The sequence below is a fragment of the Ammospiza nelsoni genome, chromosome 30 (genome assembly GCF_027579445.1).
Source record: "Ammospiza nelsoni isolate bAmmNel1 chromosome 30, bAmmNel1.pri, whole genome shotgun sequence".
NCBI lineage: Eukaryota > Metazoa > Chordata > Aves > Passeriformes > Passerellidae > Ammospiza > Ammospiza nelsoni.
The window spans coordinates 778,956-805,979 of NC_080662.1; the positions used below are offsets into that span (position 1 = coordinate 778,956).

The 27,024-nt window shown below is 54.1% G+C and overlaps 3 protein-coding genes across 3 annotated transcripts in view; all 3 read left to right on the forward strand.

Moving 5' to 3' along the window:
• The first annotated feature begins 471 nt into the window (after positions 1 to 471).
• On the forward strand, positions 472 to 3,339 carry PCNA (proliferating cell nuclear antigen). Its single transcript, XM_059490898.1, has 6 exons — positions 472 to 755; positions 1,564 to 1,661; positions 2,032 to 2,099; positions 2,208 to 2,402; positions 2,602 to 2,725; positions 2,808 to 3,339. Exons 1-6 carry the CDS (start codon positions 535 to 537, stop codon positions 2,888 to 2,890), a joined length of 789 nt encoding a protein of 262 aa, XP_059346881.1. The 5' UTR covers positions 472 to 534; the 3' UTR covers positions 2,891 to 3,339.
• A 505-nt stretch (positions 3,340 to 3,844) lies between these two features.
• Positions 3,845 to 8,571, forward strand: TMEM230 (transmembrane protein 230). The gene is made up of 4 exons (XM_059490955.1): positions 3,845 to 4,057; positions 5,598 to 5,725; positions 6,074 to 6,196; positions 7,477 to 8,571. Exons 2-4 carry the CDS (start codon positions 5,627 to 5,629, stop codon positions 7,615 to 7,617), a joined length of 363 nt encoding a protein of 120 aa, XP_059346938.1. The 5' UTR covers positions 3,845 to 4,057; positions 5,598 to 5,626; the 3' UTR covers positions 7,618 to 8,571.
• An 8,370-nt stretch (positions 8,572 to 16,941) lies between these two features.
• The window catches only part of SLC23A2 (solute carrier family 23 member 2), a 51,503-nt gene continuing 41,420 nt past the window's right edge, over positions 16,942 to 27,024 (forward strand). Inside the window, exon 1 of the mRNA XM_059490727.1 lies at positions 16,942 to 17,122. The gene's annotated coding sequence lies outside the window, so the exon portion shown is untranslated. The remainder of the gene's footprint in view (positions 17,123 to 27,024) is intronic.

Consider the following 27,024-nt stretch of genomic DNA (forward strand, 5'->3'; position numbering starts at 1 on the left):
TGGCGGCGCCCAGGCGTACCCGGATGGAGGGGGGCGCCATGATGTGTGGCGCGGGAAAGTCCGCGGGCGCTGGGAGAAGCGTGAGGGGTTTGTGTTTAGGGACAAGCGGGTTTGTGCTATGGCCATTTTCGTTCAGCACACGGTGCCCGAGGAGAGGCGCTCCACCGAGCCGTCCGTACGGCCAGGCCCCGTGTGCGGCACCGGCGGCGCTGCAGGGACCGGGCCCTGCCGCCATCGCTGCGCAGCAAGGCAGGACGCGGGCCTCTGTAACCCGCGCGGTGATTGGCTCCCGCCGCCCGGAGGGGCGGGGCTAAGGGGAAGAGCGGCGCTGTGATTGGTCGGAGCGCGGCAGGGCCCTGTATGTGAGCTCGGACGGGGGCTGGGCTAAAGGTGGAGAGCGGCGCTGGTGATTGGCTGCTGCGCGGCGGTGGGCGGGGCGACAGAGTGCATAAAAGGGCTTGGCGAGCCGCCTCGCTGAATTTCAGTTGTTCCGTTTTTGGCTCCGTCCGTGCCGCTCCCGCTGGTGCTGCCAAGATGTTCGAGGCGCGGCTGGTGCAGGGCTCGGTGCTCAAGCGAGTGCTGGAGGCCCTGAAGGACCTCATCACCGAGGCCTGCTGGGACCTGGGCTCGGGCGGCATCAGCCTGCAGAGCATGGACTCCTCGCACGTCTCGCTGGTGCAGCTCACGCTGCGATCGGAGGGCTTCGACACCTACCGCTGCGACCGCAACATCGCCATGGGCGTCAACCTGTCCAGGTCAGCCGGCGGCGGGCTCTGCTGGGGCGCTGCCATGGGGCGGCCGAGCAGGCCCGGGGGCTGTGGCGGTCGGGGCCGGGTGTGAGGGGAGATGTGGAGGCGAGGAGCGCTCCGGAGGTGTGCGGGGTCCCGGGGGCGCTCTGAGCCCCCTCAGCCCTTTTCTTTCTCTCTCTCTCCCCCCCCCATTCCCCTCACGGCTCTCGCGCCGTTTTTCGCGGCGCGCGCGGGGCGCGTCGTGGCCGTGACGTCACTGCCGGCGCCGAGTGGCGGGAAAAGGCGGCGCTGGGCGCCATGGCCGCGGCTGGGGAAGCGGTGACAGCTCCGGACCCTGCCGCGGGCTGGGAGGGACCCACGGAACCCTTCCTGCCCCGCGAGGTGCCCCTTCCTGCCCCGCTGCTCAGCCCTGTGAGGCGCTTCTGGAGCGCTGTGCCCGGCTCTGCGTGCCGCACCAGAGCAGAGACACGGAGCTCCCGCAGCGGGACAGAGATGAGGGATCTGGAGTGTGTCCGTTATGAGGAAAGGTTGAGGAGACTGCTGAGAGAGGGAAGTCATCCCTGTTGGTAAATATCCATGGGAGGGGTCAGGATGGACCCAGCCATGGGACAGGAGGAACAGGCAGGAGCTGATCGTGGGAGGTTCCACCCCGTGTATGTGAAAGAACTTTGTGGGTGACCAAGCACTGGAAGAGATCAGCCAGAAGGCTGGGGGGCTCCCCACACACCCGCCTTTCCTGGTCACTGTAATGTCCCGTGCTCTCCTGCCCTGTCAGCTCCCAGCCCCGTGAGTGACCTGCCTTTGTCCCCTGCAGCATGTCCAAGATCCTGAAGTGTGCAGGGAACGAGGACATCATCACCCTGCGGGCCGAGGACAACGCCGACACCCTGGCCCTGGTGTTTGAGGCACCCAGTGAGTGGGATTTGGGAAATGCTTTGGTACTGGGGTGCAGGAGGGAGGGGAATGGCAGCGGGCCCTGCAGGGGAGGGAGGGGACACCTGATTCTTGGAACAGTCGGGAGATTGAAACTTGATCAAGTTATAAAATATTAAATATTATAAATAACTTTTTTGTGAGAGGAAGGCTCTCTCGGGCTGCACACAGATGGGTTTGGCTGTACCCTTAAAGCCTGCAAAAAGCTTTTAGGGCATTCCCAGAGTTCCAGCCCTAAGGGAACAGAGGGAAATCTCATTGCATTTATTGAGGTGGCTGTACCTGGAGGGAGTGGGGAGCGGCAGCAGTCCTGCTGCCATTCTGGTGTCACTGAGCTTTGCTTCCCCAGACCAGGAGAAGGTTTCTGATTACGAGATGAAGCTGATGGATCTCGACGTGGAGCAGCTGGGAATCCCAGTAAGTAACCATGGGGGCACTGAAACACAGCAGCCCCGGGGCTGCCAGGGTGGCACCGCGAGCGCCCCGGGGGTGGCACGGCGTCGCTGAGGCCGTGCCCGTCCCCAGGAGCAGGAGTACAGCTGCGTGGTGAAGATGCCCTCGGCGGAGTTCGCGCGCATCTGCCGGGACCTGAGCCACATCGGCGACGCCGTGGTCATCTCGTGCGCCAAGGACGGCGTCAAGTTCTCCGCCAACGGCGAGCTGGGCAACGGCAACATCAAACTGTCCCAGACCAGCAACGTGGACAAGGAGGAGGAGGCCGTGAGTGGGGCGGGCGGGGCTGGGGGGATCCCGGAGCTGGGGTTGGGAAGGGCATTTTTAGAGTGCCGCCCTGCAGCGAGCGGGGACGGCTCCCTGTGGGTCCCTCAGTGCTCCCCTGGGAGCTGCAGCAGAGCCGGGCACGTGGAGCGGCCCTGTGGAACCCTCTGCAACGCTCTGCAACGCTCCCCTGCTCCCCCAGGTCACAATAGAGATGAACGAGCCCGTGCAGCTGACCTTCGCCCTGAGGTACCTGAACTTCTTCACCAAGGCCACCCCCCTGTCCCCCACGGTCACACTCAGCATGTCTGCAGACGTTCCTCTGGGTGAGTGCCTGAGCAGAAGTGGAAGCTGAGGCTGGATTTTCTGTAGAATCCCCTGAACCCCCTGTTTTCGTTCTCTCCCCAGTTGTGGAGTACAAGATTGCTGACATGGGACACCTCAAGTACTACCTGGCCCCCAAGATCGAGGACCAGCAGGATGGCTCTTAACTGGAGCAGGGCTGGGGACATCTGCTCCTGCCTGGAGGAGCAACTCCAGAGCCTGGGAGCACCCTGGGAGCGCTGTAGCCGTGTCTTGTAGATATATTTGTAAATATTTTTCAACACTCTGTTTTGCTATTCTGGTGTCATTGGAAAGAGGAAAGCTGAGTTTTTCTAGTCTGTTCCTGTACTCCCAACAATCTCTTGGATGCTGTTGAAGGTGAAATTTCTTACTCCTTTCAGCTGCTGAAATTTCTTGCTCCTTTCGACTCCTGTCGGAGAAGAGAGGCAATATTTAATGGGTCAAGATGTATCCTGGAGTTTCCCCTGTGGAGCTGTAGCTTAGGGTTCCTGTTTTGTTGTCCCACAAGTTTATGTGACCTTACTTCATTTATTTTTGAAGCCGATATTCTGATTGAAACTTGGAAAACGGAAATAAAAAAATACAATTTCCTGGAGCGTGTTGTGTTTAAATGTGGGTGATGTGCCCCGAGTCCCGTGTCAAGGCCCAGAGTTCAGCTCTGGTCACTCAGAGCTGCGGCAGAGGTGCCACTCTGTTCCCTGGGTGGCACCTGGGGACAGGGCTTCGTGCTGCTGGAATTCACCATCCTGTAAAGGCTTTTCCCAGCCTGATTCCCCGATTTTCGGGACATTATTTTGGAAATTGCTGAGGATGAACGTCCCGAAGAGCTGTCCGGCGGTGACGGCGGATGTCACCAGGTGGCAGTGCCGGCCCGGGAGGGACAATCGCTGCCGGGGCTGGGGACATTCCCCGCCCGGGCTCCTCTGGGACCCGCACTCCCGGCCCGCCCGGAGGGGACACCCGGGGACACTGGGAGCTGTCCCCGCCACGGCACGGCTGGCACCGGGGGAGCTTTGCGGCCCCTCCCAACCCAAAGCATTCCAGCATTTGGGCCCAGACGCTGATTCCAGCTGTCCCTTGTTGAGATCCTTCCCCATTTACCCTCCAGCACTGCAATAAAACGTGGCGCGGCACATCCTCCATCCCAGAGCTTTCGGCAGTGCCGCACCGGGTCCCCCCGCGCCGAGGCGGTGCCGGGCGGGAGAGGCCGCTCCGGCCCCGCCGTGACCTGGAAGGGAAGCGGCGTCACCGGGATCAACTTCCCGGGGCCGCGGGGGGACAGGCGGGGCCGCCATGGAGCGGGCGGGCGGCAGGTACCGGGCCGGGCCGGGGGTACCGGGGGGTACCGGGACTGGTACCGAGCCGGGCCGGGGGTACCGGGGGTACCGGGACTGGTACCGGGCCGGGCCGGGGGTACCGGGGGGTACCGGGACTGGTACCGGGCCGGGCCGGGGGTACCGGGCCGGGGGTACCGGGGCTGGTACCGGGGGTACCGGGGCTGGTACCGGGACTGGTTCCGGGGCTGGTACCGGGCCGGGCCGGGGGTACCGGGGGGTACCGGGACTGGTACCGGGGGTACCGGGGCTGGTACCGTACCGGGCCGGGCCGGGGGTACCGGGGCTGGTACCGGGGGTACCGGGGCTGGTACCGGGCCGGGCCGGGGGTACCGGGGCTGGTACCGGGGGGTACCGGGCCGGGCCGGGGGTACCGGGGCTGGTACCGGGGCAGGGCCGGGGGTACCGGGGCTGGTACCGGGCCGGGCCAGGGGTACCGGGGCTGGTACCGGGCGGTACCGGGCCGGGCCGGGGGTACCGGGGCTGGTACCGGGCCGGGCCGGGGGTACCGGGGCTGGTACCGGGGCAGGGCCGGGGGTACCGGGGCTGGTACCGGGCCGGGCCGGGGGTACCGGGGCTGGTTCCGGGGGTACCGGGGCAGGGCCGGGGGTACCGGGCGGGCCAGAGCTCGGGGTGGGCTTGGAGTGGGCTGAGGTTGGGTTCGGGGTGAGTTCTGGATTTGCGATGGGTTCGGGTTATAGTTTGGGTGGGTTCGGGTGGATTCGGGATGGATTTGGGATGGTTCAGGTGGATTTAGAGGCGTTTGAGGTGGGTTCGGGTGGATTTGGGGTGGTTTGGGTGGGTTCACGTGGATTTGGGGTGGTTTGGGTGCATTTGGGTGCGTTGGAGTGGGTTCAGGTGGATTCAGGGTGGATTGGTGTGTTCTGGGTGGAATTCAGATGGTTTGGGCGGGTTCAGGTGTGTTCAGAGTGGATTTGGAGTATTCTGGGTGGATTTGGGGTGGGTCCCCTTGTCCTGCTCCCTCTGAGTCACTCCTGCTGTCCCCATGACAGCTCCATCTCGTTCCAGTTTCCAGTGGTTTGCGTTGGTTTTTGTGTTTATTTGGTCGGGTTTGTTTGGTTTTGGTTTTTTTTTTTCCCCAAAATTGCTCTCTTGCAACATCTCCCGGTGTTTAAAAAGCTGCTTTGTTTAGCCCTGGGTTGGGTTTATTTGCTGCTGCCCTGTTCAGAGGCAGCCAGAGCTTGGACATCTGTGTTTTGGTAGTGGGAGCTCTCCGTGGAGTGAGAGCTGGCTCTTACCTGGGCCCTGCCCGGGAATTCCCATCTGGTTTGAAGCACAGGTTCTACCTTGATTCCTAACATTGTTCCAGCTGTACCATCTTGCATTTCAGCCTTCAAATGAAATGCTTAAACCCTCTGTGGGAAAAGATTTAATTTAGGACAGGAGCAGAGCTGTGTTGGGGTGGCACGGCCTGGACAGGGGAGTTTCTCCCCAGGAACTTTGGCTCTGTGTCTCTCAGCCTGCCGTCCCTGAGTTTCCTCTCCTGTTTTCGCTCCAGGCTGTAGCTGATGCCCAGGCCCCCCTGGCATGATGCCGTCCAGGACCAATCTCTCTGCTGGGATCCCCAGTAGCAAAGTGAAATATTCCAAACTCTCCAGCACCGATGATGGGTACATTGACCTGCAGGTAAGACTGGGAAAGGGAGCTGTGAAACCACAGGGATGGGCGGCCACAGCTCGGCCTTGCGCAGGATCCTGTGATGCTGTCTCTCTCTGTGCAGCTCAGAGAGGGACAAAGCTGGGAGGGAGCCAAACCCTGACCCTAAATCTGACCCGAACCCTGGGCCCTTCCCCTCTGGGAAGCCCAAAGAGCCTTCCTGGGAACAAGGCTGGGAGCAGGGGCTGGCCCAGCAGGGTCTCCATGGGCAGAATTCCTCCTGGAGGGCAGCTCTGGAGCAGAACTCTGTCCTGTGCTGCCGTGGGAGGGGAGCTGTGCCCAGCCGAGCTGTTCAATATTTGGGTTTTTCCCCTCCAGTTCAAGAAGAGCCCACCCAAAATCCCCTACAAGGCCATCGCACTGGCCGTGGTGCTCTTCATGATCGGGACCTTCCTCATCATCATCGGAGCCCTGCTGCTGGCAGGGTACATCAGCAAAGGGGTGAGTGCTTCGCACACTGCTGGCTCTGCCCTCGGGGGACATCCGGGGACAGCAGACAGCCCCAGGTCACACCGGGGCAGGTCCAAACTCAACATTGGGAAAGGTTTGGTGTGGGCAAGGCCTGGCAGAGCTGCAGTGGCGCAGTGCCCATCCCTGGCAGGGTTCAGAGCAAAGGATGTGGCACACGCGTGGGTTAGGGGTGACCCTGGGGGGATCAGGGGTGTTGGCAGCTGTGCCTTATCTCAGGCAGCAGAGCAGCCTCTGGCGCTATCAGCAGCACTCCAGGCACAGATCCTGGGCTTGGGCTCGCAGCTCCCAGCCCTGGCTGCTCATCCAGGGGGTCCCCGGTGGACAGTGGGGTCCCTCGAGGGTCCCTGCAGCAAGGATTGAGGGCTCAGCCTGATGGCAGCTGAGATGCTTCTGGTGGAAGATGCGTTTTTATTTCACCACCTTGGGGATGGGTCACAGAACCACGGGGTGGTTTGGGTTCAAAGAACCTTCCAGATCACCTCCTTCTGAGAATTCATTCACATCTCACCTGCCTTGGGCAGGGCAACCTTCCCCCAGAGCAGGCGGGGTGTGAGAGGGAGGAGAGCCCCTCGCAGAGATGTCACTGTGGTGCCTTGGGGAGGCTGGGCTGGAGCAGAGTTACAGAATAAAGCAGGGATTGATTAAAATGGATCCACCTTGGGCAGCAGCAGAGCCCAGCCAGGGCTGCGCCCAGAGTGAACCAAAATGGGCACAAAATGAACCCAAAAATACCAAAGTTAGAGCTGAAAAACACCAAAGTTAGAGATGAAAAATACCGAAGTTAGAGGTGAAAAATACCAAAGTTAGAGGTGAAAAATACCAAAGTTAGAGCTGAAAAATACCAAAGTTAGAGCTGAAAATACCCAAGTCAGAGATGAAAATACCCAAGTTAGAGATGAAAATACCAAAGTTAAAGCTGAAAATACCAAAGTTAAAGCTGAAAATACCAAAGTTAGAGCTGAAAATACCAAAGTTAGAGATGAAAAATACCAAAGTTAGAGCTGAAAATACCCAAGTCAGAGATGAAAATACCCAAGTTAGAGATGAAAATACCAAAGTTAGACCTGAAAAATACCAAAGTTAAAGCTGAAAATACCAAAGTTAGAGCTGCAAACACCCAAGTTGAAGCTGAAAACACCAAAGTTAAACCTGAAAACACCGAAGTTAGAGCTGAAAACACCAAAATTAAACCCGAGAACACCAAAGCTGGAGCTGCACCGTGCCCAGCCCCGTGCCCCGTGTCCCTGCAGGAGACCGACCGCGCCATCCCCGTGCTCATCATCGGCATCCTGGTGTTCCTGCCCGGCTTCTACCACCTGCGCATCGCCTACTACGCCTCCAAGGGCTACCGGGGCTACTCCTACGACGACATCCCCGACTTCGACGACTGAGCTGTTAATGAACCCGCCCTAATTAGGCCGGCGGTGCCCCTGGGTGCCGCAGCGTGGCCCGGCCTGGAGGCGTGCAGGTTTTCCCGTTTGGGGGTGGGGGCTGCGGCCCGGAATTGACCAAAAGGAATTGCAAAGAACTTGGGATTTGTGGGGTTTTTCCCCCCTCCTCTCGGGGTTGCGTAATTGCCCTCGCTGGGAAGCTCTTCCTGGGCGAGGCAATCCTTGCAGTTTTCCAGAAATAGAGCAGCTGGTTGCAGCAGCAGATACTTGTTTTTTCTCTAAGCGTTTTCTGGAGTTTAATTTAGCTTTCCATGACATTGTGGTTATTGTTGGGTTACCTTTGCAGACAGACCATCATTAAATTCTCCTCCTGCTCTCTGTCCGTCAGAAACGCTTCCCAACTGGTCCTGGGGTAAATAAAGTGTGATGAGGGGGGAGATGATTTCCACACAGGGCACGGGCTCCAGAGCCCCCCGTCAGCCTGGCCACGCTCATTTCCCCACAAACACCTCCCTGAGCCAGCTTTGCCTGTGCTGCTGCTGGCAAAACCTGCTTATCCTTCCCAGGGACTGCTGCCTGTCACTGAAACAACCAGATGGGTACTGGGAGAAGGATTGGAACCCAGACTCAAGTGTCTAAATACCAAAAATCTTGGGCTGGACTGATGTGGCTGTTGGGGACACCTGAACTCCAGCTGTCTTTTGGAGTCCTTTGTGTGGATAATTTGCTGTGCAGACCTGGCCAGGCCAGTGAGGAGAAGCTCTCTGTGTAGTTTGTGCTGACCAAACCCCTCTGGATTGCTTTGCCAGCTTTGCTGCTGTGTCATTCAGGGAGCTCAGCGTGCTGGCTCCAGCTCTGCGGGGTCAGAGCAGGCTGTCAGCGTCCTGCACAACGAGCAGCCGTGCAATGGGTGCATTTCCCACGAATAAAGTTCTGTGTTCTCTGCAACCACAACTTTGTCCTTCCCACCTTCACAGGTGTCAGAGTGCACTGAAAACTCTGCTGGGCCTTGGCTGCTGCTGGAGTGAGGGAGGCAGAGCTGGAGCAGCCCCAGCAGCGTCAGCCTGCCCAAAGCGCTCTGAGTGAGTCCCAGTGCTGCACAACAGAACTGCTGAAATTGCTAAATTCAGGATCTCCCTGTCCATCTCTGGAGGTTGCCAGCCCTGCTGGGGAGGGACAAGGGACACAGGAGCTGCTGGCAGCAGCTGGAATGTGTCAAATACAGCAGCTCTGGCAGGAGAGCTCCTGCTGACGTCAAGGCGTGAATCAGCCTCTCCTGGGGCACAAGAACCTGCGTTTGTTTGGGTCTGGGGAGTGGAAGGGAAGTTTGGATGGAAAAAGCAGAGAGGGAGGGAGGAGATGAAGCAATTTGGGATGGGGGGGGTCACCTAAGTGGGATAAATAAAGGGGACAGGAGAAGGAACTGGATCTGGATGATCCTTGTGGGTTCCTTCCGACTTCCAGCAGCCCTTGGATCTTCTTTCTGGAGGGAGAGGACATCACCCAGCCCGAGGATGTCCATTCACCAGTCAAGGGACATCACCCAGCCCTTGGATGTCCCTTCAGCATGGAGGGGACATCACTGAGCCCTAGGACCTCCCTGGCCTCCCAACCACTGCAGACACCTTTGGTTTCCCCTCCCAGCTCAGAGCAGTCCTGCCTTCTCAACCTGATGAAAATAAAGAATTTTTTCCCTTTTCCCAGGGCTCTGTGCTGACCCAGCTGCGCTCCCACTCCTGTGTCCTGTGTGGAATGTGGGTGTGCACGTGCTCAGCAGCTCCTCTCCCCTTCCCGAGCACAAAAGCAGCCTGAGGATTTTTAGGAATGCTGGATTTGACTAAAAATAGTCCAGACAGTGCAGCAAGGCCACGACAGAGCCTCCCAAGAGAGCTGGCTTTGTTCTGTGGTGGAGCCAAGGGTCATGGGGAGGGGAAAGCTCGACTGTTGATTAGAAATTATTGTTTGCAATTACTGACCTGCCTGCTTTGCTGCTCTGGGCTTGTGCTGGGTCAGGATTTGTTACCCTGACTGAGGCCTTTCCTTCCCTGCTTTCCTGTGCCTGGGAAGGTGTGAGGAACTGCTTTTGATTGGCAGCGAGGCGATTACAGGGAGCTGCTCTGCGGCTTCCTCCTGCCAAGAATCAGGAAGTGACATTTCCTTCCTCCCCAGGGCACTGGGGCAGGATGCTGTGTCCCCATCCCTGGGGCAGCACCAAGGGAGCTCCCTCCCACAGCAGAGCCATGGGATCCCTGCAGGGCCTTTCCAGCTCCAGGGAGGAACAAAACTGGGATCGATCTTCTTTGAGAGGACTTCCAGCTCCCGGGGAACAGCAGGTTTGGCACCGAAGCAAAAATTCCGTGCGGGAATCGCCGTTTCATCCTGGGATGTTAAATCAAAGGGCAGCAAATCCACTAGTCACCACTAATTAATTTTGTTTTGAAATATTTACTCGGGCTGAAGTAGTAGCTGCTCTTAAGTCTTTAAAGGATTAGCTGCCTGCTACTCTCTCCTGCCTGCAACCATTTATTTAAGCTGCAAATCATGCTGTTAACCTGTCATGAGGGGTTTTAACCTTCCCTCTCTTGTCAGTGGGAGATGCCTGCTGCAGATGGCCCTGCTGATGTGACAGAAATTAAACATCCAGGAAGCTCCTCTGGGCCCTTTTCTCAGCTTCTTGGAGGAAAGGCAGGACAGAAAATGCATGTGGTGATGATTGTGTGCATCACAGGGTGTTGGAAAGGCTGTGAGGAGTGTGGGGAACATCAGCTGGGTGAGGCAGGAGCATCAGCTCCTGAGCTCAAGGAAATGCTCTGCATCTAGAACAAATCCTCAGAGAAAACTGAGAACTCACCTCAGCAGGGATCATTCCTTACTCTCAGGCAAGTGTTCAGTGTAAAAGGGAAAGATCTCAGGTCCTTTAACATACAAATACTAATTAGCATCACCATACAGTTTTCTAGCAGTTTTCATTAATGTGCCAGCTCCTATAATCCTCATTTTCCTTGTCTTTCAACACCAACAGCCCACAGCACAGCATGACCTCTTCCCTGCTATTTTGGGTGGTTCTTTTCAGACAAATGCCTTATTTTCTCTGTATTTGATACTGAAGGTCAAGAGAATCCTCTCTGCCTTTTATTGCACAAGAACAGAGGAAGGATTGTAACAGGGCCAGTGCAAATGTGTGCCTAAAAATAAACCGGTGGATGGTCTCCAGCTTCAAACACAAAAAGAGTATTTGTGGAGGTCTGTCTCTCTTTGCTGGGCGATCGAGTTTCAGATCGCTGAGGAGACACTGCAGCTCACAAGCAGCTCGTGATGGTTTAATCCTCCCCGTGAAACAAAGGCAACTCTGACTGGATCCTGCTCAGCTCCACCCTGAGCCCCTGGAGCTCCCTGTGCATGGATCACCCCTGGGGCAGGGACAGGGACAGGGATGGGACAAGAACAGGGACGGGGACAGGGACAGGGGACAGGGGCAGGGGCAGGGATGGGACAGGGGCAGGGGCAGGGATGGGACAGGGATGGGACAGGGGCAGGGACAGGGACAGGGACAGGGATGGGACAGGGTCAGGGATGGGACAGGGACAGGGACAGGGATGGGACAGGGATGGGACAGGGACAGGGACAGGGACAGGGATGGGACAGGGATGGGACAGGGACAGGGACAGGGACAGGGGCAAGGACAGGGACAGGGATGGGACAGGGACAGGGACAGGGACAGGGATGGGACAGGGATGGGACAGGGATGGGACAGGGACAGGGACAGGGGCAGGGACAGGGACAGGGACAGGGACAGGGACAGGGACAGGGACAGGGATGGGACAGGGACAGGAGCAGGGACAGGGATGGGACAGGGACAGGGGCAAGGACAGGGACAGGTCTGGGGTGCTCTCTGGGCTGCTGCCCCCCACCCTGCCCATGGGCTGGGGGTGCACAGGGACAGGCAGGGCCCACAGCCCCTCTGCCACCTTTACTGTTAACAATTCGAGGGGCCAGAGCTTGCAGAACACTTCAGTGACAATGCTTGGCACCAATTAGGAGGAGCAGAGGTGGCACTTTGGACAGGGAAGGGGTTAACCAGCTCCAGGGCAGTTTTGGGGAAGAAGTCTGAGTTCATTGCTCCAGGCTCTCTGTGGATTTCTGTCCTTTCATCTCCGATTCTTGGTTCCCATCAAAGGGGTTTAGTCCTTCCTCTGTGCTGTTCCTGTGGGGCTCTCAGGGCACGGCCTGGGCCCTCACCTGTGAGCAGGAGCACACAGCAGAGCTGTGCTGGGGCAGCTATAAATAGAGAGCCTGTGGCATCCCTGCTGCTATAATTGCCACTCTGCACGGCCGTGGTGAGCCTTGCTCCAGCTGCCAGGCCAAGCAGGGACTGCAGGAAGCTCCAGAGCCAGTCCCAGAGCTGCCAGGCCAAGCAGGGACTGCAGGGAGCTCCAGAGCCAGTCCCAGAGCTGCCAGGCCAAGCAGGGACTGCAGGGAGCTCCAGAGCCAGTCCCAGAGCTGCTGGCCCTGCCTGGAGCTCTGCTGTGGGCTCAGCTCTCCCTCTGCCTCCAGTTCTGCTTTTCCTGTGTGCGTGTGTGACCACTCCTGGTGTCTGCCCAGTGGGGTTTGGGCAGCCCAGTTTCAGCAGCTGCTTTCCAGAGGGCTGCTGGTCCCATCCATGCCCCAGCACCATCTGTTTATCTTGCCTTGTGCTGTGTCTGTGTCACTCCTGATGTCACCGAGCGCTGTTGCTATGTGCTCACACGAGGGATTAAATGAGTCACAGGGTAAAAGTGACCCTTTTTCCTCCATCCCTGCTCTCTGAGGGATGATTTGCAGGGGGTGAAAGCAGGGACTGTGTCTGCTCTCACTTCTCTGCTGAGGGATGAGTAAGCAGCCACCAGGCGCTGCTGCCTGTGCTGTGCACAGGACCTCTTTTATTCTGTGCTATAAAATTCCTCTAATGGACTTCAAGACGATTTAGTGCACCATGTCCAGCTGATTTTGGAAGTAGTTTAAGTGGGAATGAGCTGCTCTGGTCCTGCCCATCCAGATCTGCCCACAGCAGCTGCTCTTTATTCCCAGAGCTTTGAGCAGCCCCACGTGAATGAGACACAAGGGGACAAATCCCAGCTTGGAGACCATCCCTGCAGATCCCTCAGGGCTGATCTGATGGGGAGGAGATCCAATGGAACAGAACTGCAGGGTGAGCGTGCCCAGGAGAGCAAAACCACGGGGAGCCATCAGCCCCTGGCTCCTGCTGTGCTCTGCTGCTGCCGCATCACCTCTGAGCCAGATGTGGCTCCAGAGACTCAACATCTGGGCAAGGAGAGCAGGGCAGGCAGGACAAACACAGGCTGCTCCCCTGGCCCCTCCTGCTCCCTCTCCTCCCAGGATGGAAGGGCTCATCTCAGGAGCTGTGCTTTTGGGAAGCAACCTGGGCATGAACTCCAGAGGTGACTCAGCCCATCTCCTCCTCCTCCTCCTCCTCCTCCTGTCAAACACGGGCACTGCCCTGACTCAGCAAGTGAAATCTCATTTCTTTGGTACAGCCCTGAGCTACCAGACACAGCAGCAGCAAGAAAATTGCCTTCTCCTGCAGAGCACAGGCTGTCCAGCTGAGTTAGCATCACTGGGAGAGCACTCTGGAGCACTCTGCCTGCCCTGGATTCCTGACAGCCTGGGATGAATGGCCCAGGGAGAAGCAGAGGGACCTGGGATGGGCTGTTTGTACTCTCCTGGTTATTTGTACTCTCCTGGTTGTCTGTATCTCCTGGTTGTTTGTATCTCCTGGTTATTTGTACTCTCCTGGTTGTTTGTAATGTCCTGGTTGTTTGTAGTCTCCTGGTTGTCTGTATCTCCTGGTTGTTTGCATCTCTTGGCTGTTTGCATCTCCTGGTTGTTTGCATCTCTTGGTTGTTTGTATCTCCTCGTTTGTATCTCCTGGTTGTCTGCATCTCCTGGCTCCCACAACCTCCTCTCCTTTTCCAACCCATTTTGCAAACCCAAAGCTGAAGGAAGGTCTCCTCTCCCCGAAAGCACCGTGAGAGGGCCCGGCAGCCCTGCTCAGCTCCTGATTTATTCACCACACGGATTCAGGCGCTGCTGATGCTCCCTGCAGGGCTCAGCCGCCTGGGTCGCCGGCTGGAGCCGCCGTAATTTGAGAACTTGCCCCGAGATGCTCGGACCGAAAGCTCCTTTTGCTACCGAGAGCACTTTGCACTAATTAAACTTCTTAAAAATTCCTCTCCTTTTTGCAGGTGACGAACCGGGGGTTGGGCGCGGCTGGCAGAGCCCATCTGGGTTCTGAGAAATAAACACTTTTTTTCTGAGAAAGAAACACGTTGTTTCTGCCTCGATTTCCACCTGGCATTGGGGGGAACAGCAAGTCACGGGTGTCCCCGAGATAATGAAACATTCCTGTGGGTGAGGAGTTCCCCAGCAGCTGGTGGAGGTGGCATTTCAACCAAGGGCTGCTCACATTTGCTTTCCTCACCTCACAAAGTGAAACCCAGGCTCTGCCCAGCTGCTCCCCTCAGTTGCCATTCCATATTCCACAGGGAGAAGCTAAAAAACCAGTGTTGGTGAGTCGTTCATTTTTTGGGGATTATCTGGGGGAGTGTCCACTCACCTCCTAGGCCCCTGTTGAAATAGCAGGGGTTTCATTTTTGTTTTGTGTAATCCAGTGGAAGATATTCCTGTTATCCATATACAGGTTCTTCTTAATCGCTGGACTCCATCTGTGGGATTCACACAAATGTCATTAATCTAATGCAAGAGGAAATTTAAGAGGAAAAAGGACTGGAAAAGGCTGTACAGGGTTTGAGCCCATGGTTCTGGGGGGTCTAGCTGTGTCAAATTCAATTCTTGGAGCACTAAATCCAGCTTCATCCTCCTTCCCAGGCTTGTCCTTGGGATTATCAGGACCCTGAGGTCTTTATCTGTTGCATTTCCATCTGACTGATGTGTTTTCTCTGGCTGTACTTCCCTCTGCCACCTTTCACCCGGGGAGGGCAGGTTGGAAAACTGTAACACTCCAAAATTAAACAAACAGAGCTGTGTGTCTGTCCCTGATCTGAGCACAGGGGGACACTGAGCACGCACAAACTCCAGTCAACAGCCGAACTCCGCAGCCTCCATCAACGTGACATCACCGAAATGTCCCTCCTGTCACCTCCCCACCCTGACAAACAAAGGCTTTTAAGGTTGAAAAGCTGCACTGAAGCCTGTGCCTACATTTGGGATAAGGCCAGGTATTGAATAATGCCCGGGATCAATATCCATAACCAAGCACTGTGCCTCAGCCCTGCCCTCTATAGTTCCCCATATGTCTCACTGGAAAAAACCTTTCAGAAGCTTAACCAGGAGAGTGTTGCAGTGAACGTGGAAAAAAAAATAATGGGAGGATAAGCACAAATGCTCCAGAGGCCTTGTAGGGTCTCTGCTCTTAAAGTAAGCTCTGGGTTTTAATGGGATCAGATGAAACGCTCTTGGTGGGAGCGTGGGACAGCTGGTGAGCAAACACCCCCAGCATTCCTGCGGCCAAACGCTGCACAGACAGCGAGCACCCAAAAGATCAACGGAGAACTGCAGGTCTGGGTGGAACAGGGCCCAGCTGGGGAGCACTTTGCCATCGCCCCCGCGCTGCACCTTGATCAAACAGCAGCAGGGCTGGGGGAGAGCCCAGCAATAGCAATATCTCCTCAAGGACAGCCCGTGCAAGGAGGAAGGGCAGGAATCAGCTCAGGGGCTCGGCCCTGGCTGCCCACAACAGCCCTGAGCAAGGGAAGGAGCCACGGGCTGCTGTGCCTGAGAGCTGCACGTCCTGGGAAGGGCAGGACACACATTAGAGCGAGTTAACGTGGTCAGAGGCCATTGGGGATGTCAGATGTTGCCGAGAGGGACGTGAGAGAGGCAGAGCCCGGAGCTGGGTACCGGAGCTGCAGAGCCTGAGGACACCCAGCTCTGTGGGCTGGGAGGGGCATGTGTCACGTTTGTGTCATATTTGTGCCACATTGGTGCCACGCTGGTCCTGGCCCCCACCAGAAAACTGGAAATCTCAGAAAAATGGTGCTTGCAGATGTGGCGGAGGTCCCTCATCTTTTAGGGGACTCAGCTTAGCCTCCTCTAGTACAACAGGGGAGGTTTAGGTTGGCCATCGGGAGGAATTTCTTCACAGAAAGGGTGATCAGACACTGGAATGGCCTGACCCTGGAGGTGTTTAAGGGATGACTGGATGTGGCACTCAGTGCTCAGGTCTGGTTGGGATGGTGATGATTGGGCACAGGCTGAGCTTGACCTCAGAGGTCTTTTCCCATTTCCCCACCTAAATGATTCTGTGAACTCTTTTGTTCCTCCCTAAACTCATTCTCCTATTGTAAAAGTTGGATTTTTCCTAAAAAATAATAATAATAAAAAAATTAAAATCCAAAAAGAAACCACAAAGCAAAACCCCAAGAGGGCCAGGGCTGGGGGCACCAGGTGAGCATATTTTCCTAGGGGCTGGAGAGGGAGCCCCAGATGAGGGGCCCAAGGGGCTTTGTTTGGGGATCTGGTCAATATCCGTCAATATCCATCAAGGGGCTTTGTTTGGGGATCTGGTCAATATCCGTCAATATCCATCAAGGGGCTTTGTTTGGAGATCTGGTCAATATCCGTCAATATCCATCAAGGGGCTTTGTTTGGGGATCTGGTCAATATCCATCATATACATCAATATCCATCAATGTCCATCAATATCTGCAGGGAGGTGTCGGAGATGGAGGAGGCTGTGCTCCCTGGGGCCCAGCAGTGGGACAAGAGGCAATGGGCAGAAACTGAGGCACGAAATGTTTTACCTGGACACAAGGAAGAACTTGGCTGTGCGGGTGCCCAAGCTCTGATTGCCAGAACTAGAATAACAGAGTTACACAATCGCTGATTTGGAAGGGACCCACTGATCCAACCTTCAGCCTTGCACAGCACATCCCAGCAATTCCACCGTGATCCTGAGAGCCTTTTCCCATGCCTCCTGGAGCTCTGCCATCCCTGAGGCCATGACCATTCCCAGGGGAGCCTGTTCGGTGCCCCACTGCCCAGACAGGCTGTGGAATGTCCCTCACCAGTGACATTCCAAACCCGTCCGGACACAACCCTGCGCCATGCGCTCTGGGATGCCCCTTCCTGAGCAGGGAGGCCGGACCCGACACCCCACTGCAGTCCTTTTAAACCCGCCCCATCCCGTGACTCTGCAATTCGTGTCCTTCACGTATAAACCCTTCACACACGCCTGCAGCCGGAGCCTCCTCACCCTCAGGGAACACGCGGCTGTTTCCCCCTGCCGAGCACCGGGGCCGCTATGGCGGCCGAGCCCTGAGGCAGCGGGGCCGGGGCCGCGCCATCTTGTCGGGGGCGGAGGAAGAGCCCGTCCCGCCCCGTGCTCTGCCTGCCGGGGCCGCCCGGCCTCGCCGCACTCGCCGCGGAGACCGAGCGGAGCGGAGCCGCAGCCCCCAGCGCCATTGCCGCCCTCAGCCCGCCATGGCAGGTGAGCCCGTCCTCCCGCTGCCGCCCGGGGCGAGCAGCCCCGAGGGAGCGCCTCGCCGCCGCGCTCTCCCCGCCGCGTTCTCCCGTCATGGTTTTCCCTTCAGCGCTCTCCCCTCTGCGCTTTCCGCTGTCAGCTCCGTGCCATCCCCGCTGCTCGTCCCTCGCTGCCGCGGGCCGGAGGGTCGCGGCTCCCCGCAGCCCCCACCACGTTCGCCGGCCGCGCTTCACCTTGGCCCGCCGCGCCGTCCGCACCTCTGCGCTCCTCCTCTCCCTTTCATTTCGCGTTTGCGGGTTAAGTAGATAAATAAATAAACCTTCCCCCGCGCTCCGCGCCGCCGTGTGCCGGCTCGGCGGCGTCTCCAGGGGATGGGGAAGGGGCGCGGGGGATGCTCGGGGTGGCACCTGCGGCGGGGTCACCTGCCCGGCCGGCAGCACCGCTGGGCATCCATCCCGGGCTGGGGTCTTCTCTCTGTGCCGCTGAGGTCATTATATTTTTTTAATATTTTTTTCCCCTTTAATCGGAGACAAAATGGGTGGCAGAGCCGTAAGCTTGCGGATGGGATGGAGAAATGCAGGTTAATTCTCCCCTGGTCCTGAAGGGGTGGCCTCGCTCTTCCTTGATCCTGTTCTCGTGATGTGCTTTAAACCTTTTTTTTCTCTCTTTAAAAAAAAAATATTTATTTGCCTTTTTATTTTTCAGTGCACGTCGAGGCAGGAAATATTTAAATTTTATGGTTTTAACTTGCAAGCCCCGTTCGATACCGTGTGTGGTTTTCTTTTGTTTTAAGGTACATTTTGGGTAGGAAGAAGTGATGTAGGTAGTGCAGGAAAATGCCTGAACAAAGCTTGTTGCAAGCCGTTTAGGGTTGCTAGAATAAGGACTAACCACTATCATAAATTCCTGTTATTGGTGGCTTTTTCTTTTTTTCCATAAAAGCTGGGAATGAGGCAGAGGCTTTCCAGTTCTACTCCCATCCCTTCATTTTGGAGCCGTGGTTCTCATTTTGTGTGCAGGGAAGAGCAGCCCCTGAGGCACTCTGGGGCTCTCCTGGCCAGGTGAGTGCGGGCTGGGCTGACCCCAAAGGCAGCACAGAGCCGGTGGAAGATTCTGGCAGGGGAGGAAATCCCCCGAGGTGTTTCAGACAAGGTAAAGACCTGGCCTGTTCGTTTTTTCCGCCTTGTCGTTTCCCACACGCAGCTGACTCTTGGTGTGAGTTCAGTGCCAGGTGAACGCCAGGCTCTCTGTTCTGCTGATGAGCTTTAATTTTCAATGAAAACACCAAATGCTCTGTATTCATGGGGAACATAATATGTCTGTGTGTCCTCACTGCAGTGTAGCACTGCCAGGCTTGAGCAGGCTTTAAATTACCAGTTTAGGCTTGAAAAAAGGGCTGGTTTGGGTGGTGTTTTTCCTGGCAGGTGGAGTTTGATGCAGGCTCTGAAACCAAGTGGAGAAGCAGAACAAATGCTGGAGTGATGAGCAGCTGATGGGGTGCACGGTGCCAGAGCCAGGCTTAATTGCACACCTCCTCTGCCAGGTGATTTCAGTGTAGATAAAGGATTATTGCACCAAGGAGCTCAGGTTGGCAAGCTGGAAAATAATCTTGAGATGTGTGGAACAATTGGATTAATTGAGGAGCTCCTGCACCCCTACTCCTAGCTCCCAGTCGTGATCCAGATACCTTGAAATTAGAGCAGTGTTAACACGGGGATGCACTGAAACAAATTCAACCTTGGGCTAGCAAGGAGGTTAAACAAGCCCTGAGACTTTTATCATGGATTTAAACAAGCCTTCGGTTTAGTCAAGATGCAGAGAGGACCTGAAAATGTCGTGTCAGAGCCCCGGGGCCAGGAGGAGATCACTCAGGGGTGGCTGTGCTCCTGCTGAGGCTTAACAGGCCGCAATCAAATGGTTTAAAATCCATCCCAGGGCTGTGAGCCCTGCCCTGAGCCAGGCTTAGCTTAGCTGAACTCTCTGGAAGCATCACACAGCTCTCAGCAGATGGAAGGAGCAGGATGGGATCAGCTTCTCAGAGCACGGGCCTGTTGCTTCTTCAGCATTTTCAGCACGGAAATAAATGAAAGGATTTGGAGGAGAAGCAGCTGCTCAGTCAGTGGCAGGATTTGGGTGTTTCCCTGGGTGACAGCTCCCATCCCGCAGCCCCTGGCAGTGTCCCCTGGGTGCCCACAAAAGCCTTGTGTTCCTATACCAGCCAGGTCTGTTCAGGGAATTTTCGTGCTCTTTTCCCTCCCTGAGCCCAGGCAGACCTGGGTGCACCTCCCCAAGTCCGTACTGGGTGCTGCGTGGGTGGATTTAAACCTTGCTAGTATGAGAATTTCTGTCTCGAGGTCGTCTAGCAGGGAGCTGAGTTCCGGTGGAGAAGTAGAAATAATTTCTTTGTTGGTATTACTTGGTTGGAGACTTCTTCAGGGGAGGCTTGAGATAATGGCAGTGTTGGAGGAGTATTTCTTTGTGGACAGAAAACTTTGATTGGGAATTTCCCCCACTCTGTAAAAAACACTGCATTTGTATGCAGTTCCTATTCCAAATGCTTTTTAAAAGTTAAATCAAATTTTTAATCTTCGATTCTGCCCGTGTGTTCTTGTTCTGCTGTAGCTGCTCCTGTCAATGTCTCCGTGTGAGCCTCCTAAGAAATCTCATGCTCCAGAAGTTTCTGTTTGGGCCATTTCTTCAATAGGTTTATTTTGCTTTCAAACACTTCTTTATGTGTTTATCCTTACAGGAGAAAATGCAGATGGCTGCACACGACCCTTCTACTTCCATTGGAGCTGATGGTTTATATGTTGCTGGAAAATCTATTTATATCAAGTGTTATTTATGAAGCCTCAGTGGTCATGACATGGCCTGACAACAGTTACCATGGGGGTTATTTTACTTGAAAGCTGCAGGAAGACAATATTGACAGACAGGATGAGTAAGAGACGAGCATCCTGATGCAGGGAAGGCAGGAGCAAAATAAATCATTACAAATGAAAGTTCCTGCTGTGTTCTGCAGCCTTCCCGGGGGTGAAGCATGTTCAGCTTCGTGGGGTGCAGGAAATTTTTCTGTCACTGCCTGGGAGCGCATTCGCTTTATGGGCAAATGTTTTACTTGTTATGAGCTGTCTCAGGACAGGGTTTCTTTGACGGCGGGAAAGAAATCCGATGATATTTGGCTGTTTTCAGGTTGTGGGAAGGAAATGTTTGCTGCCTGGATGTTTTTCTGCTGGAGATGAATCTACACGGGGATTTCTTGCCATGGTGATTTGGCCCGGAAAGGAGCAGAGCTACTTCCTTGGAAAGGCACTTGGGGTGTTGAGACATCGCTGGCACTCGCTGGGGAAAGGGAGGAGGAGGGAGAGCTGGGCTTGGAGGGCTCCTGTTGTAATTTCATCCCTTCCACTCGTGTTCGGCTCAGGGGTTGTGATTTGGGATCGTCGGGAATTCCCGCGGCTCTGGGGTTTCTCCAGAGGGACCCGGAGCAGAGTTTGGGTTTTGTGTCCCCACTGTTGTCCCCAGTGAGTCACCCTGGGGGCTGTGACTCTTCCCTTGGCCCCGGGGCAGGGCTGGGCTTTGAGAGCTCCAGGGTGGCTTTGGGAAGGGTGGATTGAGCCCAGGCTCTTTGGGAAGGGTGGATTGAGCCCAGGCTGGCTTTGGGAAGGATGGATTGAGCCCAGGCTCTTTGGGAAGGATGGATTGAGCCCAGGCTGGCTTTGGGAAGGATGGATTGAGCCCAGGCTCTTTGGGAAGAGTGGATTGGCCCCAGGCTCTTTGGGAAGGATGGATTGAGCCCAGGCTGGCTTTGGGAAGGATGGATTGGCCCCAGGCTCTTTGGGAAGGATGGATTGAGCCCAGGCTCTTTGGGAAGGATGGATTGGCCCCAGGCTCTTTGGGAAGGGTGGATTGCCCCAGGCTCTTTGGGAAGGGTGGATTGCCCCAGGCTCTTTGGGAAGGGTGGATTGAGCCCAGGCTGGCTTTGGGAAGGATGGATTGAGCCCAGGCTCTTTGGGAAGGATGGATTGGCCCAGGCTGCCTTTGGGAAGGATGGATTGAGCCCAGGCTCTTTGGGAAGGATGGATTGGCCCCAGGCTCTTTGGGAAGGATGGATTGAGCCCAGGCTCTTTGGGAAGGATGGATTGGCCCAGGCTGCCTTTGGGAAGGATAGAATTTGTCCCAGGCTCTTTGGGAAGGATGGATTGGCCCAGGCTGCCTTTGGGAAGGATAGAATTTGTCCCAGGCTCTTTGGGAAGCATGGAATGGCCCCCAAGCTGTGCCCAGGGACTCCCAAAGCTCCGGGGTTGGGTGTCTCCCTCCTGCCATGAAATGCTCTGTGTTCCCATAGTTTGATTGCTGGGGAATGGCTGGGCTCGAGGTAACTGTAAAACTAGTATTTTAATGGGTTTATAATTAGAAATTCAATGATCTGATTCTCCCCGTGTCTCAGTTCTCAGGCCAGAAGATGCAAGTACTGGTTAAGGAAGGGACAGGGAATGCACTTAACATCCAAGTGTCTGCCCTTACTTACTTCATTTTAATATTATTTTTAAATAGCCAACTGCAAGCGAGAATAAACTTTATCCCATTTTACTGAAAGGGAATTTCCAGAGCTCCTTCTCAACACATTTGGGCAACCAGAATATTTAATTATTCCCCCAAAACATACATTACAAAGAAGTAATAAATCAATGTGTGTTTCTAAGAGTGTCCCACGCGCCTTGGGGGGATGGATTTTGGAGACTGATACATCTCTGTCCTTAGAACCAGGAATGTTTTGGTGTTGGACTTGTGTCAGCAAACAAGCTTTGTCTGATAGTTGTGTTTTTAGGGGCAGAGGAGTGCAGTTGTTGCGGTGAAGGAGCTGAGCTGTCCCACAGTACCTGGGAGTATCTGAGTTTCCCAAGCTCTGATAACAACATCTGACCCGCTTTCTGTGTGTTTGGGTTAAACAGCGTGTGCCCTTCCTGATCAAAGGGACTGTTTGCATTTGTCACCCACTCCATGCTCACTGTAGAGTAAAGCTGCTGGAAGAATGGCCTCAGATGAGCACTGATGGATGATGCAGGGGGATTGACTCATTATTTGCTGGGAAATGTGAGTCACCGAACTGATTCGGAATTTGATTTTGAATGGCTCCATGTCCTTCAGTTCTTGTCTGAATTTATATTTAAATCAAGCTGTTGCAGGGCTCCTTGGCTGAATGATTTTGGGAACACAGGGTATTGGGAAAGAAAGTGAAAATCGATTTCAGGGGGGCTCTGAGGTGCTCTGACATTCCTGGGCATTAACCCCGGGTGTGAACCAAGCACTTTGCGCTCTCAGTGGAGCGACACATTTTAATTGGCTTTACTCCTGTTTTGCATGGCCGTGAAACGGCAGCCCAGGGCAATAATGTCCATTTTAGTGCTTTGCTGGCTGTTACCCACTTGTGAGATTGTAAAAGTTAACAGAACAAAGTGCAGCTTTAATAGGAAGGCACCTTAAACACCAATGCACTTGGCAGTGTTTATGTGCTGGGGCGGTTCATGGGAATTACCCCAGGCTCCCTGTGGAAATCCATGGATCTGCAATGGCAAGGAAATGCTGGAAGCTTTGCCCACCAAGGCCAATTTGCTGATTGCCCTGTTTTCTAGCCCAGAACCCACCATCTGAAGGGTTTCCTTTTTTTGTGACCTGTTTCCACTTACCTGGAGTGGTTTGGATTCCGGCCTCAAGCTGACCTCAGGTGCTGCTGTGTTGTGCTTTTACAGGGAGTTGTGTGTAACTGTGCTTTTATTGTGTGTAACTGTGCTTTTATAGGGAGTTGTGTGTAACTGTGGAGTTGTGTGTAACTGTGCTTTAACAGGGAGTTGTGTGTAACTGTGCTTTTATTGTGTGTAACTGTGCTTTTATTGTGTGTAACTGTGCTTTTACAGGGAGTTGTGTGTAACTGTGGAGTTGTGTGTAACTGTGCTTTTATTGTGTGTAACTGTGCTTTTATAGGGAGTTGTGTGTAACTGTGGAGTTGTGTGTAACTGTGCTTTTATTGTGTGTAACTGTGCTTTTACAGGGAATTGTGTGTAACTGTGCTTTTATTGTGTGCAACTGTGCTTTTCTAGGGAATTGTGTGTAACTGTGCTTTTATTGTGTGTAACTGTGCTTTTAGAGGGATTGTGTGTAACTGTGCTTTTATAGGGAATTGTGTGTAACTGTGGAGTTGTGTGTAACTGTGCTTTTTCAGGGAGTTGTGTGTAACTGTGCTTTTTCAGGGAATTGTGAGTGAATGTTCTCAGCAGCACCCAAGGTCACCGATGGGATCTCATGGAAAGGGCACACGTGATTCCCATGTCGTGACTTTCACTTTTTATTTAGGGGCTTGGCAGGGAAGTAAAACCCTGCCCTGCAAAGTTAGCAGCCTTTCCTTTTGTCCGCTGGGTGAAACCGAGCTGTCTCTGAGCTAATGGCACTTGGTGGACTCTGCTCTGGGAAGGTTTGGATTTTTGTGGAGTTTTGGAGTTCCTGTGACAGGAAAAAACAAATTTTGCTCTGTTTATTACTTGTCCTTTTTGTGGAGAATCCTGTGTCCAGGCCTCACCATACCCAGGCAAAGGAAACACATCCTTGTTTTTGCAGGCTCTAAAGCACCAGCTCTTCACAGCAGCTTTTTCTTCATTTTTTGTGCAGAATGAATTTTTTCCGAAAAGTAACTTAAGTCTTCTTGATGCAAGCAGCATTTGTTTGGTCATATTTTAGCAGGTTGGGTTTTTGATAAAAGCTGACAGATCATGGCTTCCTGACGAGCATTTTGTTGTGTTGAGACCAAACCTAAGGAGTCATTTGGATTGAGACTGGCAAGAAAGAAATTGGAGCTGCAGGTCCCTGTTCATAGGCTCAGAGTGCAGGGAATAATTGCTGTGTTCTCACACTGCTCTGTGTCCTTTCATCTCTGGGAGCAATAACAATTAGCAGTCATTTGCTGATATTGGATGTGTTTGCATGGGTGCCGTTTAATTTGGTGTGTGTGGGATTTTGGGAGGTTGTGCTGAGCAGGGTCATTATTACCACTACAATTTCACAGGGCTCTGGTCTGGTTTATTCAGCCTGTTGGACACTTGTTATTTGTAATTATTTCAGCTCGCTGAGAGATGCTTTTAAAGCTTAAAAAAAAAAAATAAATAAAGAGAAAAAGGGGGGGAATGAGGGAGAGGATTTGGGTTTTTCAGTACCCGAGTGTTGGGGGTTTGTTGTAGTCCTGTCAGATGTTTTCCTTGTCCATCTGTCCTGTTGGCAAATAGGGAAGGCCGAGGGTGGAGGGCTGAGCTCCTTTGGAGCCGAGATCCTCCTGGGGCAAACACGGTCTGCAATCCCCCCCTGCAGCAGGGGAAGGGCTCCTGTAAACATCCCTGCTAATGAGCTGCTCTGCTTTGGAGGGCATCAAACGCTGCTAATGCTGTTCGTGGACATGCCTAATCAGGCACAACAGAGCCCAGCGAAGCTGTCAATTAAAGCTCCTATTAAATTGCTGGCTATAAACGAGCCCGAAGGCACAGAGCTGTCTGAGCTCCCCTCCTTGGCCGTGGGGCTTTGGTAAAGATTTTGTGATCGGTGCTAGCCCGGGTTTGGAGCTCGCTTAGGTACACTCCATCTGCATTGGTCTTTTTTCCTAATTATTCAAAGGGCAAAATGTGTGCTCGAGTGCTGTTCCTTCAGAGAGCAGCAGCTAAGAAGTCTTGCATTTATCTGATGCCAATTAAGTAAGAATAATTGAGATGATTTTGTTAAAAGCAGTGCTGAAACACATCTGCCAGAGAGCCCTGAAGATGAGGCAGCCATTAAGGCACGGTATTAAACCCACAGTATATTGGTTAAAAAAGGATTGGTTTACTGGCAGAGATCACAAAGGTAAACTAGAGGTTTATTTTAATAAATTTTGCCAAAGAGCTTTTTTTAAAAAAGTCTTCCCAAACCCAAGAAATTTTCCTTCAATAACCTATATCTGTTATAAATATTATTGTAAGCAGTGTGAGCTCCGAAAATCTTACAGTTTTTGTGCTTTTCCTGAGCAGCCAGCTGGGTGTTAAACTGCCTGTTCCATTTCTGTCCCTTCGCTTGGAGAAGCCACTTAACCTCCTTTACCAGTTCTGATGCTCACAGGGACATTTAATGCATTAATATCCGTTTAATGCATTAATATCTATTTAATGCGTTCTTAATTACCCTCTCACACAGGGAAATCTTCAAAGCCATGCACTGAGGGACATCCCCACGTCTGCCTGGTGACCAGGTGGCACCTGGGTCCTGTCCCCTCCTGCTGCCCCGTGGATTCAGGGCTGCAATAAATGTGCCCCGTGGATTCAGGGCTGCAATAAATGCACATTTCTGAGGGGGTTGGTGCAGGAGCTGCTCTCACCTGAGCCTGCCCCAAAGGGGAGTGACCCAGCAGGTCTGGCTGAGCCCAGAGCCACTGCCAGGCTTGTTGTGAAATTAATAAATTAGCAATTGCTTGGCTGAACGTGTGGGAATCAAACCCAGGGCTGCTTACGGTTGTTTGCTGTGTGGGCAGGGGAGTAAGGAGTGCTGCTTTGGCTTAAATATAATTAGTGGCAGTAATGATTTAATTTTTCCCCAGTGGCTGTGGGAAACCGAGCTGGGCTTGGTGGCCAGAGCTCCTGGGGCAAACAGCTGGGCGCCAGTTACTGGTGGGAATATCAGCGTTTATTATTGCTAATGCAGTGAATAATGGCATCTGTTCCTGCTGTGTGACCCCAGAGATGCTCTGCCCGTGCCCTGCCTCGTGCCAGCTCCAGCTTCTGCTGCTGCTTTGGGTTTGGCTCCAGGTGAGAACAAAACCCAGGGCAGCCATGCAGGGATTGCAGCCCTGGGGCACAGCATCCAGAAATCAGCAGAAAAAGATGAAACGTGACATAGTGATGATGTTTGCCATATGGAAATTGAATTTCGTAACTTTGGCACTGCCCATGAAATTTTGTTAATTTTTTTCTTCACATGTTGGGCTGCTCTCTGAATGAGCATTAGGTTTTTATTTTTAAATGGTATACAGAAACCCTTCAATTTTAGGTGTTTGAAAGGCTGGATTGCAGGCAGAGCAGGGACTCCTGAGAGTCACCCTGGCCCTGCCCTCGGCCCCAGGAGCCCTGGAACGTTTCCTCTGGAAGTGCTGTGAGTTCCCTGATTATTCCCAGGAAAGACTGTGAAGTAAATCCCGAAGGAGCGAAAGGTCACTGAGCAAGAAGGGCACAACTCTCCCAACTGGATAATTAAAACGAAAATTAAAAAGTGTGCTAAGTTGAGGTTGACTTGTGGCCATGCTTTGAAGATTAAAAGGGCTTTTTTTCATTTCGCATGCAGGAGGTTGGGATTGCTGGCAGGAGAAGGAGTTGGGCTGGGAGTTACTGAGCTGTGAATGCCAGGTTCACTGCCCAAAAACGATGGATATCTGCTCTTTTCCCCCCCTCTTTTTACAGCATTTAGTCTTGCAGCTGGGGCTTTCAGCCTGGGTGATGCAGGGTGATTTTTAGGCATCCGAGCAAATGACGTCTTGAATGAAAAAGCAAACAAATGATTGTGCTCAGAAGTGTTTTGCCTTTGGAAAATTAAACCAGCAGCAGCCTCTGCTGAAGGGTGGCACGTCCCGTGGTCTTTGCACAGCCTGCTGCATTTTTCTGTACAGTTCAGCCCGCCCTTCTGAAACAAAACTAGGGGCAGAAAGGTAAAATCTAAAGTAACTGTGTGCGGAATTTGGAACGGGAGGGAGCTCAGAGCCCATCCAGACCCAGCCCGGGCGTGGGCAGAACATCTCCCGCTGTGCCAGGGTGCTCCAAGCTGCCCTTGGGCACTGCCAGGGGTGGGGATTCCGGGAATACACAGGGTAATGATGTGTTCAGGCTAATCTGGGAGCACACACG